Source organism: Periplaneta americana, chromosome 7 (genome assembly GCF_040183065.1).
Source record: "Periplaneta americana isolate PAMFEO1 chromosome 7, P.americana_PAMFEO1_priV1, whole genome shotgun sequence".
Lineage (NCBI taxonomy): Eukaryota > Metazoa > Arthropoda > Insecta > Blattodea > Blattidae > Periplaneta > Periplaneta americana.
Genome location: NC_091123.1, coordinates 29,942,175 through 29,957,341, shown reverse-complemented (window position 1 = coordinate 29,957,341; position 15,167 = coordinate 29,942,175). Strand labels below are relative to the sequence as shown.

General features: G+C 35.6%; 1 protein-coding gene across 3 annotated transcripts in view; it reads right to left on the bottom strand.

Annotated features, from left to right (window-relative positions):
* LOC138703025 (uncharacterized) overlaps positions 1–15,167 on the bottom strand; it is a 601,413-nt gene that overhangs the window by 133,301 nt on the left and 452,945 nt on the right. Inside the window, exon 2 of one of the 3 annotated variants that reach the window (XM_069830536.1) lies at positions 10,102–11,003. The exons of the other annotated variants lie outside the window; for them this stretch is intronic. Within the exon in view, the coding sequence (XP_069686637.1) occupies positions 10,959–11,003 (45 nt within the window). The 3' untranslated portion in view covers positions 10,102–10,958. Of the gene's footprint in view, positions 1–10,101; positions 11,004–15,167 lie in introns of those variants that run through there. 3 annotated transcript variants of the gene reach the window in all.

The following is a 15,167-nucleotide window of genomic DNA, read 5'->3' as shown; positions in this document are numbered from 1 at the left end:
TGTTTAATCAAAACACAGTACAGTATTAAGAAGTGTTTTTACTCACGAACTGAGATGTCCATGTGGACGTATTCATTATGCAGTGTATATTATACCGCCTACAGCACATTAGCGTACAATATAGAGAATGAAGTTAAATTTTAAAATATTCATAATATGGATATTTAAACACATTTTTTTTAAATGGTGGCCGTTCATTTCGATACAGGCTTCAGTTCTTTTGTGCATATTATCGCACTATAGACTATTGTACCTAATCCCAATTACCAGTTTCGTTCTTCGTACTAGTAACTCACGTTGAAATAATTCTGTACCTACTCTATATAAGAGTACCTTACGTACTGTAAATTCAGTCTTCACTTCTGCCCGATCCGAAAAGATAAAATTACTCAGACATGCTATCTACTGTCCGTCCAATGGTTATGTCGTAGGGTCGTAAAAATGGAGGTAATTACGTGACAGTTAATTACTTAACGAGGCCCTTTTATTTAAGTTATTTTAAACAGTTGTATGATATTATGTAGACATCCAATTCCTAACAGAAATTAATGTTTTCAGAAGAGAGCTAAGACAGCCCAGTCACTAGATGGCGAATAATACTGGTGAGGGAAACCGGGATCGACGTAGGCAAATGGACAACAGTACCTGTGCGAAAATGATTCAATATTGAAAGTTCTTTCGTCCCTGGAAAATGCGAATATATTTTTGGAACGTACTGTTTACTATGACCGTAAGGCTACTATATGCGGTCTTGGATCTGTGTGGAGGACGGTTGAACTTCATTAGTAGAAGGAGAGGGAGTGAAGTATATTAAAAAACTCAGGTAAAATAAAAATTGAAGTAAAAATAAAATGATGTCCCTGTATGTCCGAATTATTTAAACACTTTTAACATGTCTACAATCTATAGCCTGTAATGAATCTGACGACACTATTTTCACAAGAATATATTTTTTTTTAAATCGGAGAAGTGGCATGTTTTCACTTCCACACTATAGAACAGGAGTTAGTATAAATTAATTTTAAAATTTGATTTGTGTTTCTCTTTTGTTTTTGGCTCATGCGTCTTAATTCTTGTATCATGCATACATAATTTCTTCACTTCTGCGTAAATATTAGTATACCAATTCCTACAATTTGCGGTGATTTATAATTTTGTTGTTCTTCATTAGGTAACAGTTTTTTTGTGTTCCTTTGCCACAGTACGCAATTGAAGCGATCTCACGAGGAAATTAATTGCTATACAATTATCGTTGTTACTTCAAGTAGCATTATTACACTCTTCACGTGACTTTAAAATAATGAATGACGGTATTTACGTTCGTCTCGTTATAAAAAAGCTGGAATATTGTACTTCACTGTTGCGCTACCTACTTCAGCGACTTTTCAATACCTCAAGGCAGTTTCACTAAGCTGTTTCCATAGCAATACAAGAAAACAAATGAAAGGTTATTATTAAAATTAATGTTACACGTGTCTGCGAATGTATTTCACTCAATTTATAGGTAGCCTATGCCAAAGTTAACTTAGTTTGAAATTTATTTAACATGCTACAACACTGAGTAATGCAAATGAATGCTGTTTGAAATTGTTTCGTGTAGTGTGCAGAATAGTGATAGCCACAGTTCGAAGCTAGAGAACAACTTTTAAATTAGTGAGTGAGTAATCATTCTGAGAAAAACCATCAAGGACAGAAATGTGTGTAGACTGATAAGTAGTAGTTGTAATAATAGTTGTAGTAGTTTTTGCAGTAGTTGTAGTATTAGTAGTAGCAGTAGAAATAGCGGTAGTAGAAGTAGCAATAGTTGTAGTAGTTGTAGCAATAGTCGTTTTAGTAGTACCACTGTAAGAGTAGTAAGTAGTAGTAGTAACTTAGTAGTAGTACTAATAGTAGCAGAAGTAGCAGTAGCAGTAGTGGTAATAACATGCCAATGCCAGAATTTTTAAGATTTTGTATAAAATGAAGAAATATGAGCAATTAAAATTACATGTAAATTTTTAAAACACAAGATGATAATGATGATGATGATGATGATGATGATGATGATGATGATGATGATGAAGATGCTTTGAGTCCGAAATTACAATAACAAAATGCATGTTTTATGCAACATTCTGAAACACCGTCAGAAAAATATATTCGACAATTACGCCTTAATGGTTGATTTTACAAGCATTTCTTTGTGCATAGGAATGCATATTTTCACGAGAAATATTTTCTATACGGAATTGTAGCAACTTTTTCTACACATGAAACGTATACTCGATTAGATACTTTCCCTGTCTACAGATTTGATTTATTACAATCGAATGATGTCTGTTTACAATAACAATCAGTAAAAGAAACGTCGAAATCAGTCTATAGTACTTCATGCTTACGTAGTCTAAATGTCGCAAGCCTACTCTTTTCAGTTTCCGTTATATGTGGGTATTGATAACGTCTTATGACATACAACATTTTCACTGCATAAAACGTTTTGATAGACAGACAGAAGATTCAGTAAGGGAAATCAGAAAGACTTTGATACTCCCGTAGGACTATACTATCACAACAGAGAGTAAGGTAGAATATTTGCACGATATCTATCCTATTGCAATATTATTAATTGTAATTTCACATTTACACTGTATATTTTAGTAAATTACTTCGCATACATTCATGCATAATTCATTACTGCTTTTGTACACATATCGGGACGCTAGTGATGGCGGCGGTGGAAGGGACTACTTCAGCAGGATGTATCACCAACCCAAAATTAATCCAAGTCTTCAGCACACTTCGTCCTTTTCCACACGACATAAATTTTAAAAGTGCAGTAAACATGTGTTTCAGAACAGAACAACCGGTACTATAATTGTTTTATACATTCTTACTTTCAGCTTTTTTGAGAGCAGACTGGATGATAAAAGCTTCTCAGCTGAATAATAATAACAGGCATTCCCCATGTTTATTCTGCGTTTAATTTCCTCCCGAATGTCATTTATATTTGTTACTGTTGCTCCAAGATATTTGAATTTTTCCACCTTTTCAAAGGATATATTTCCAATTATCATAGCTCACATTTATTTATTTATTTATTTATTTATTTATTTACTTATTTATTTATTTATTTACTCACTTATTTATTTATTTATTTATTTATTTATTTATTTATTTATTTATTTATTTATTTATTTATTTATTTATTTATTTATTTATTTATTTATTTATTTACATTTCGTACAATGTTCTGATCACGAGACATAATCATATACTTTGTCTTTTCGGGATTTACTTTCAAACCTCTCTGTTTACTTGCTTCAAGTAAAATTCCTATGTTTTTCATAATGGTTTGTGAATTTTCTCCTAACATATTCACGTCACCCGCGAATATGTTAAAAATACATAATTAATTAGAATTCTCATAGGAAACATTTGAACTGTGTGCCAACTGTAGCGGAATTCAGTTTCAGTAAATTTCTTTATAAAATGCGTAAATATTGCTTTTAGAAAATAAGATTACCCATAATTTAGGCCTACATATCTGCTTACATTGTAAAAAGTGTTTTAATTAAAGTTTATAAACGTAGGCTATCAGTAATTGAAAAACAGAATAATTCACAACTTTTATTTTCCAACAATGAAAATTAAATCAGAAAACACAATAATTTTTATGACCCGATCAAACAACACGCTCTTAATTCCTCCACAACGGCGCTATCATTATGACTGAAATAATGAATTCAGAAAAGAATTTTAAGAGGGGAACGAAAGAAACACGACTGCAAGGTTGGGTAAGAACAAAGCAAGAACTAGTTTCGAAAATAGAAGGGAAAGACGAGTGGGTGTAAAACTTGTACACTACTTGTGAAAAGCATTACCAGCGACCCCTGGAAACACTGAAACCAAACGAGGTAGCGAGGGAACCTAGTGGAAAGGTCACCCAGTTTCTACTGACATTCCTGTGATCCTTAAAGATTCTGTGAAGAACAGGATCATCTCCCTTCCACCATTCAACGGACTTGCTTCCCGGGCTAAAAATACTACTAGCCTACTCTACACTACAACCGGGAAGAGGGAGACGGAGAGGGGAAAAGGGCCTCGACTGCCATGTACTACCTAGCCTACACCTACAGAGTTGCAAGGACTGTCCTCCCTCCGCCCGCCAGCCCGCGTCTTGCATACAGCTGGAACAAAATCAATAGCAGGCTGCAAGCAGCTCCAAGGCAACGGGGGAGGAGCACGCTCCAGATTCCCGATGACCTCCCACACCACAGCACATACCCCATCCTACACCTTGAACCTGCACGAAGATCCCCACTACATCAAACCTGCAAATGCAGTCAGAATGTTAAACAAGGCCGCACGCCGTGTTATGAAGCATTCGTCTTTTGTTTCACACTCTAGAAGTGTATAAACATTTGAATTCGAGTTTTATTGCAGCATTGAAGGCCGGTATTCCCGGAGTAACTGCTCGAGCAGAGTGTCTTCATTATTTTGATCCATAAATGAAAATTTCTTTAGAATGTTACCAGAAATAATATATGGACAAATCAATTGTAAATTATTGATGTAATATTTGTGTAAGCGTACGGAAGTGAGACCTGGACCTTAAAAAAGATGTGAGAAAGGGACAAACAAGTCATCTGAGGTAAGATTTTTGAGACACTGTGCAGGGTATAGTCTACCCGTATGGATCAAAACAAAAACAGTTATATTATACAAATGAACACCTCGCGGGCCTGTTAGGTGTACAGTGACATCTGCACGTAATAATAATAATAATAATAATAATAATAATAATAATAATAATAATAATAATAATAATAATAGTAATAATAATAATGATTTATTTTAGCTGGCAGAGTTAAGGCCGTAAGGCCTTCTCTTCCACTCAACCAAAAAGTATACATACATATGTATCAACTTACAAAGAATTCAACAATTTGATTTAGATAAGAGCTACATGTATACAAGAGTTATTTACGAATTAAACAACAAAATACTATGAACTATTAATTAAACACTGAAATACAAACTATGTAGCAGAATTAAGCTAAAATACATAGAATGTTAATATATTGCAAATAATGTTAGATAATAGAAAGAGATTATTATGAGACAATTTTGAAAATACAGCACTATCAGGATGCACGTCTAAAGGAAGGAGTAACAATGTAGACAGTGATAGTTTAAGTCAGTATGATTGGAGTGAAATGCTAAGAAGGTTATCTTTTAAGCTGTTTTTAAAAGTGTTTATTGTCTTGCAGCCCCTAATACTTTGTGACTTTGTTATAGGGACCTGCTTGTGCAACACGTGATTCCAGCTTTGCAAAAACGCAACTGTGACTGCATTATTTTCATGCAAGATGTGGCAACACCACATGTCCCTCGTCAGGTGGAAGATTTGCCACGGTAAACTTTCAGGAAACGACCGCATCATCTATAGGAAATTTCCAGATGCGTGGCCTCCAAGATCCCCCGACCTAAGTCCATGTGACTTGTGGTTGTGGGAATATTTGAAAGATCGTGTGTATTAGGGACATATCCGGTCTCTGCCTCATCTAAAGGCTAGCATACAATGACATGTCGCTCTGATTTCACCAGATATGCTGCGAGCAACTGTCGATCATATTACGGTTGCAACATGTTGCTGAGGTGGGAGGCTATGTTGAACAGTGTTTGTACCCATAATTCCTAACAAACGTGCCAAATCATCGTTACCATAGTTCGATTTTTCATGCCTTTTTCCTGCGTCCATGCCACGTTTTGACTGCTGACAGCGCCATATTTTCACCCGGTGGAAAGACTTGGAACTAATTTTTTTTGCATAATTCGCGAGCGCATTGCTTAATTAGCACATCTACGAGGTTTCACAGTCCTACGATCATTACAGTCCGTGCTGTGCCACGCTGAACACCGTCAGTTTAATTATAACCACCTGATACATTGTGATTATAAACGATCAGTTGCCATGAAAACGCCTGCCTACCACAGAGCTTCTACAGTGTACAAACATAAACAACTGAAACTGGTATCTTAGTAATTGGCCATGTATATTAAATTGGTAGTCATTGTGGAAAAAAGAGTATCTACTGATTATTGTCAACTACATTTGTTTGATTTATTAACCCTCAAATAAAGAATTATTATACTACAGAAGAAAATATTTTATTCGTTGAACAGCAGTTGTACTACGCAGGAAATTCTTTCAGAGAGGTAAGAGAGCTATTTTCAGGATGCTTTCCTGGTATAAGAGCTCCATTTCATAACACAATCGGCCTTATATTAAGATACGTGTTTCAATTGTTAGGCCCTATACATTAGTTTCCGATGGCAATATTAAATCTCTATGTACTATATTTTGAAATTCACACGGTAGATATAGCCCTACACATACCATGAGTTTTTCTACGTATAGGACATAAGAATTTGACATTGCCATAAGAAACCCATGTATAAAAACAAGGAAAAAATAACTTAATCAATTGGTCATGATTAGAAATTCGCAGACTTCCACACGCTTTGTGTTTTAATGATTGTAACCAGTCAACGGTCCAATTAATTTAATTTCTGGGCATTATCTGTTACCAATATTTGTTCGTGAGTCTGAACCTGATTCATAGATCTTCAAAGACCAGTAATGGAATTCAATTAAAACTTAAAAAAAAAAATGTTACATTGCATCGCTGTTGAGTTCTATTATGCCTTATCAATTTACTGTCTGCCACTATTAATTAAAATTACTGACAGCATCATAAAACAAATATAAAAATAACAATAAATACATTACTTCTTTATATACGTATATGAAGAATAAAATGCATTAAGACTTGCTGATGATATGGCGTTGTTAGCAGAAGAGAAGATGATACTAAGGGATATGCTACTGCAGCTAAATGACAGCTGTGAGCAGTATAAAATGCAGATAAATGCAAACAAGACGAAGATCAAGGTCATAGGAAGAAAAGTAAAGAAGGTAAATTTAAGAATTCTAAATGATGCAGTAGAGCAAGTGGACAGCTTCAAATACATAGGGTGTACTATAAGCAGTAACATGAGCTGCTGCCAGGAAGTCAAAAGGAGGATAGTAATGGCAAAGGAAGTTTTTAAATATAAAAAGGACCATATCTGCGGATCTCTGGAAAAAGAAGTAAGGAAGAGACTGCTGAAGTGCTTTGTGGGGAGTATAGCATTCTATGGGACAAAAACATGGATATTACGACGAAGTGAAAAGAAGAGACTAGAAGCACTTGAAATGTGGATATGGAGAAGAATGGAGCATGTGAAATGGACAGATAGAATAACAAACGAAACTGTGTTGGAAAGAGTGGATGAAGAAAGAATAATGCTGAAACTGATCAGAGAAAAGAAGTTTGCTGGGCTACTGGCTGAGAAGAAACTGCACTGAAGGATGCACTGGAAGGAAGAACGGGAGAAAAGTTCGGGGCAGAAAATATCATATGATAGACAACATTAAGATATAGGGATCATGAATGAATTAATAATTACTTAACTTATGTTAAATTATATTCAAAGGTATTAAACCGAGAAAATTTCCCAGCTGTATTTGATCTTGAATCAACAGAAAATGGTCTTGGATTACTGTTTTAAAGCCAAAAATATGAAGTTCAGTTTGATTTAAGTTCAATTTTATAGACTGATCTCAGTATAAATATTAATTATAAGACAGGACCTTAATGTCATATAAATACTTAGAAATAGAGATAAAGACGTTAATCAATGTAAAAGAGGAAGCAAGACACCAAGTAAATAAAGCTGTGGTTATAGCTGCATGTTACGGGACGTAATACGGAAAGATAAACACAGTGAACTGATTCTCGAAACTGGCGAAACCATACTGTGTATCTGTGCTATGAGCATAACTGCAGTCGTATGACAATAACAGTCTATTCCCAACACGATACAGAGATTAAATGCAGGAATTAGAACCGGCAGAACTGCACTAAACCTAGTATTATGAGGCAAGATAGAACACTAAGTACCAAAATGCATATACATAGAACGCCACTATCAGAAGTGTGATATGATGTCAATGTAAAGCTCGGAAACCAACGGAGAAATGAAAAGAAAATATTCTTAGCAGTGGAGCTGAATTTTTGAAGTTGGAAGACTTAAGTAAGTAAATCGAATATGATGACTATAAACATATGTAACAGCCAAAGACCAGGAAGGCGTTTGGGAGCATGAAGGTAGATCTCGGCACTACAGAATGTCCCGTAAGTCTGGAACCATAAGCCAAATCTCTGAAATACTGTTTCTTCTTCTTTACAGGTACTTCTGAAGCCAGAGTGATATCGATAAGTAAAAAGGAATGATATTCAAGTGATCCTGTTTGTTGGCAACCGCAGTTACAGAGAAGTTGCCTTGTAATTTAATCGGTTGCACTCTGAAAGAGCGCCGATTACACAGCAGAAAAATCATTGTCTGCTCATCTGTTGACGTTCTCGTGGTCCACTGAGCAGTTTGTTTACCAAGTCTCTCATAATTGAAGAGTCCACTGCAAGAATGATGGACGTCACTTTCTTGTCGAAAATGAACCAAGATTGTCAATGCATAGCTTAAGACATAATTATAGAATGTTCATAGAGAGTTATATGGCATTAACACTGATAGTCATTGTCCAGTAATGATCGGAAAATCACAGTTAAGCTTTGAGCGCTAAGCATTTCAAACTTTCAATTGCTTCTCCTGCAAAATGTATTCCAAATGACAACCATCATTCTTGCAGTGGACTCTTCAATTTTTAATGAAATTTCGCATCCAGCTTTGTGTAATCGGCACTCGTTCAAGATGCAACCGATTAAATTCGCGGATATCTTCCCTGCAAGTGCGGGTGCCAACAAACAGAATCACTTGAATGCTTCCTCTTTACTTAACTACATCACTCTGGCTTCAGAAGTACAGTATTTCAGAGATTTGGCCTATGGTTCCAAACTTATGGTACACTCTGTAGAATGAGGTGATGTGATCGGCATTACTCTCAGACCGCCTTTTACTCTCGGGTATTCAATTTGATAGAAGTCTTCGGATTCGTTCTGAAAGTTTTGGCAGCTAGAAAATTCCTGACACCACCCGGAATCGAACTCAGAACATTCCAGTCTGTAGCCAGTTACTCTAAGAACTCAGTTACCTGGCCGCCATAAAAATGCATACATAACACAAATGATGTGACAATATTGTAAATGTCAATGTGACAAATTATACGAAAAACATTATACGAAAACGAGTCCTTGCAAGGTAATTTGGGGCTGAGAAAAACTGAATATGTGAGCTCCAACCGTATTAGCCACTTATCTCACTCCGAGTTTCCCCATTCCACTGAAGAATCTTTGGAAAAGTTTGAAGGGGAAAACCGAAAATGACAAACTATAGGTTAACAACTGGCAACTCCGTTGTAGGAGGTTACTAAACCTTACCGCTGTGCCGGAGACGGAGTGGGAGTTTTCCCTCCATTAATCTGAACCATTGTCGCTACTGATTGACAAGTCATCTGACGCATCACTGCTATCAGTACGCGCTACTATTGGCTGACAATTAGTGAGGATGAGGTGAATAGTATATTGTGTCACTCTTTAAGATTGACGCATGCGCAGACCAACGGAGTTTTCTAAGTTGTTCCCCTATAATAGCTACTACAAGAGAGAGAGAGAGAGAGAGAGAGAGAGAGAGAGAAGCATGAGAGAACAGCAACAGATCAGGATCGTTCAAGATGTTAAAAGTCTGTGAGACGAGTGGGACATCTCAGTCATCGCAAGAGAAGGAATCTGAACCCTTGCATTGTGTGAGTGATACTCGAATAAACTCGTCTCAAGTAACGAAGACAATACGCGAATGCCAAAGGTCAGATTTAAAAGGTTTCATTCATAAAAAAAGTAAAAACTTGTGTGGAGAGGGAGATGTAGTTTCGTGACCCATTTTTAGGGCTCATCCCGACATTTGTCAAAGCGTCTTAGGAAAACCACGGGCAGGATGAGTTGTCTGTATTTAAGGGACTAGTCAATTGGCTTTGGGATGACTCAAATTATATCACGATCGAACGGTTTTGAATATTTACAACTAAGCCGCATTTCTTTCTTTTAACTTCGATTAAAATAGGCATTATTTTTTTTTTTAGATTTTCCGCTTCTTCTTAAAGGTCATCAGTGGCACAGTGTTACTTTTCAAGAATGTGCATGAATTAAAATATTAACTCCAGTTAGAAATAACTATACACTCATACGCTTAGTGTTCTACAATTTTTTTTTCAAATTAATCTATTTTAAAATAGCACAAATACATTATACTGAATTTGGACCATGACGAAATGCAAAGGCACAAATCTAGTTTCTGTCAATATTTTACAAACCTAATAGCACAGAAGAGAAGTATCAGAATATCGTAAAAACTGAGATTACAGAAGTGAATATTACACAGTGCGTTAGTTTCCTGATTACGAAATGTACAAGACAGCTGTCAAATATAAAAGATAATTATTCTATAGTTAGTGACGCGTTAGTAAAATGTCGAATTATAAATCTCTCTCCCCCTCATAAAGTCCTCACTTTAACAATATTTCCAGCTATGCTAAAAATTTCCATTAATTCACAGTTCACAATATGAAATATTTTGGCTGCTCTTCAAGTAAGTTTCTCAGAAGCTATATCTAAGACATTTTAGGATACTTCTAGACTCTACATGAGTTCAGTTTCATCGTTTCCACTAAAAACGCACGTCGCCATTTACAAAAAATTATCTAACAAGCAAATATTTTCATGGGGGCAGATAAAAAAGGTTTTGTTCTTCTTCCACCATGTTGATAATGTCAAAATAAGTGCTTATACAAATTTTGGCCACTCGAGCGCAATTACGAGGGCTGTGAAGAAAGTAAGTTTCTCTGGGACCGTTTACAGAAAGAAAACACAAATAGGTGTGAAGTAAATTACAAATTCCATACCTTAATGTGTAAATTCATTCATCTAAGGAACCTTTCCTCTAGGAGATGCAGTTGAAATTTCACTTACCTGTAACAAAAACAAAGTACAGAGGTTAAAATTTATAGACCGAAGGTTCAATATAAAAGTTACTATTCAGATATTTTTGATAATAATTGGAGGTTAATGAAAGTGCAGTTATAATTAATAATGAAATACCACAACTTCTTTTAAAATTTTAACACAAACAATACTATAGGATGTTGCAAATATATATTTTTTTTCTTCTACATCTTCTCATAGGTTAATTAATTCTATTTTTCATCTGTTAAGATGCATGAACCAGATTTCATGTTAAAATTTTCTTCTTCTACATCTTCTCGTAGGTAAATAAATTCTATTTTTCATCTGTTAAGATGCAGGAACCAGATTTCATGTAAAAATTTTTTCTTCTACATTTTCTCGTACTTACTTACTTACAAATGGCTTTTAAGGAACCCGAAGATTCATTGCCGCCCTCACATAAGCCCGCCAGCGGTCCCTATCCTGTGCAAGATTAATCCAGTCTCTATCATCATACCCCACCTCCCTCAAATCCATTTTAATATTATCCAGGAATATGGACGAGAGATTTTGGAATAGACGCTGTAATTATAACACATGAAACACACCTCCATCTTCTACACCACAGGTACTTACAACATTGAAAATAATAATAATAATAATAATAATAATAATAATAATAATAATAATAATAATAATAATAATAATAATTTGTTTTTAAATCTAATAAATATTTTTTTCATATAGCAGAAGGACAGTGTCTTACACATACCAATTTTCATTATTGTACAAGATACAGTACTGGAGGAAAGAAGTGTTGAATATTTCCAAAATTTTACTCCTGTAAACTGTACCTAACCCCTTAAGAGTCTCCGAATACATCATCTTCCGCAAGAGCGATAACCTAAGGCTGCTTACGACCATCTGCTCTCCGCCATTCTTTCTATATGGCTCTTCCAGTTAGGTCTGTATTCATATAGGAAATCGGTCACCGGTTTATCTTCCAATTCCACCAAAATATCTTAATTTCGTTTTTTATCCCAAATTGTGAATTCTTCTCTTTTCTTCATGAACCTCACTTCCTCTGGATATCCATCTCCGTCATTGTCCAGGCTTCAGAACCATAGGCTAGAGTAAGTCTTGCCAAGATATTATGGCGTTGTACCAGAGTGGGCTTAAAAACTGAATTAATAATTCCTACCAGTTTTACAAAATATGTGTTTTTTTTTTAATTTACAACTCTTTCTTTTTTATACTTGGTTATTTAACGGCGCTTTGTTAACTACTAGGTTGTATAGCGTCCGTGGAATTGGTAATAGCGAGATGATATTTCGCGACATGAGGCCAAGAATTTGCCATAGATTACCTGACATTCGCTTTACGGTTGCGGAAAGCCTCGGAAGAAACCGAACCAGGTAATCGGCTCAAGCGGGAATCAAACCCACGCCCAAGCGCAACTCCGGATCGGCAGGCAAACGCCTCAGCCAACTGAGCTACGCCGGTGGCATCTCTTTCTTGTTCATATGATGTAGCCTATTATAGTCTAAGTATTTAAATGTGTTAACTTGTTTTAAAATTTTAAGATCAATGGAAAATATGCTTCGTGCAGGATATTTCCCACGATATGTTATTATTTTAGATTCTTCCACAGAAATTTACACATTAATAGTACATTATGCAACGAGCCTATAATGGTAGTAATTAAGACGCGAGTCTGTTTGTTTATGAAACGAGCGCAAGCGAGTTTCATAATTTTCATACGAGCGTCTTAATTACTATTATAAGCAAGTTTCATACGACTTTTTATGCTCGACCATATTTCTATCTTGATATTATTCATAAGTATTCATGTTATGGTTATCTAAGTGAGGAGCGGAACTAACCTTCTAAATTGTGAGATGTGCGCAGACGCGAAAGTATTGATTTTTCCGAGAAACGAATGTCATTTACCTTGATATATTATAATCTAGAGAATAACATGAACATTAATCTTGATATAGCCTGGAAATTGATTTAGAATTGAAAAACGAGATGACAAATTGAATTTATTTGAATATTATTTACAATTAACGCTAATTATTATAGTAACAGAACATAACCTTCTGCGACAGTATTGTATTTCCAGACTCCGTGACGTTTCGCTAGTTGTCTTTCGATTGCATATCTGAGAATAATCCATACTTGCGCTTTATAATGCTACAATGGTGATTTCCCATTGGCTGAACAACTGAGCTATAATGAATAGGTGTACTTTAATGAGGTGCATTAAAGGGCTACTACCAGGTGTATAATTACTACATTTCAGCATGGTTGAGCATAAAATCTTTTGCAAAATGTAGTGACATGTGAAAATCATCCTCTGTGTTGGCAAATAAGACTTGATCATCTGCAAATAGAACTGTATCTAAATTATTATAAATTTTTGTAGAAAACATAAACATAAATAACAAAAAACAAGTTTTGTTCCAAACGACCTCTGGAAAAGTTGAGACGGTTCAACTAAACGTAGAACAAGGCACAGAGTAAACTGCTGAACGACTGAAGCCATTCAGATAGTAAATCTGATATCCACAATATAAATTCACGATTCCGATTTATAGTCTTAATATTCATTGCATATTCAGGTAAGATGTGGCCGAGACCTGACCTGACATTAAATCGGAAGGAAAGAGATCATAAAGAAGCACAGCTGCAAGTATTCGCTGGAGATTGATTCTGAAATGAACTTCATGAGATCAATAAAAATAGTTCGAACGGTCATCTGCATATCAAATCAAAATCTCTCGTGCTGGATACAGACTTGAGAGGTGCTCAACACAAGCTTCTGTATTCACGCAAGCCACGAACTTAGTAAACTTCAAGGAAGCGATCGCAAGATAAGAATACATACATAAACCTGCCCCTAAAGAAGCACTACGCCAAGCAGCCCATTTTTTTGCTCGGTCGCAATAGCTGACGACTTCAACAAACGGTTTTAAAAGTATGTAAGACTTCGTACATTAGAGTTGGGTCGATTAGTGAACGAATCGTTCATTCGAACGACTAATAATAAAGAATCGTAAGAATCGATTCGTGGTATCAACGAATCGTCGTTCAAAAGAATCGTAACGAATCGTCGTTCAAAAGAATAGTAAGGAATCGGCATGGTATCGTAACCCACGATTCTATTAGTTGTTTGATGTAACCTGACAACGGACATTTCCGAACCGTGTCGAATGCTCCCGAGCGAGAGTGAAATCAAAATATGTACTGCATTTGTTAAGTATGAAAAATAATGAACACAAACCTGAAATTTGCATAGTTAAATAGAGATGTAATGCAAAAAATGTACTTCATAATAAGGTTCAGTTGATAAATTATAATCTAGAGACATTATCTTGGGTAATTTTATAGACTAATGGAGGTCATACTGAATGGTTCCAGCCAATGAGAAAGAGACAATCCAATGTCTCGCCTCTTATGCCATCTATGCGAGAGATATAGAACGTTTTTGTTCTACGAGTGGGTTGCAAAGGAAAGTGTCTTGCGACGATTCAAAAGAATAGTTGGAATCGCAGACTGGGAAGAATCGTGAACTCGTTGACAATTCAAAAGAATAGTTGGAATCGCAGACTGAGAAGAATCGTGAACGAATCGTTAGAATCGATTCGTAATGTGTGATTGAATCGTTGGAATCGACTTCTGAAAAAGAATCGTGTTGCCCAACTCTATCGTACATTAATCTTCTAATACTAATTTCATTTCATTTAGTGAGCTGCACAAGGGCAGGTCTTTCACTGCAAACCCAGCTTTCTCTAATCTTTCCTATTTTCTGCCTTTCTCTTCGTATCCTCATATGACCCATATCTTAATGTCGTCTATCATATGATATCTTTTTCTGTCCCGAAATCTTCTCCAGTTCACCATTCCTTCCAGTGCATTCTTCAGTAGGCAGTTTCTTCTCAGCCAGTGGCCATGTTTTCAGATTTTCTTGGGAAAGATAAATGCGGTAGCTTCCCGTTGATTTCCCTGGAGAGTGGATTTGACTAATAACTATATATTTAAATTAATACACTTAAGTTAATAGTAAATATAAATAAGCCCCAACACCCAAAAATATACAATCTAATGAAATTTGCTTTCAAACGAATACTTCCTATTTATTGTTGAGCAAACATTTTCACAGATTTATGCGAATAATTGAATTTTCCC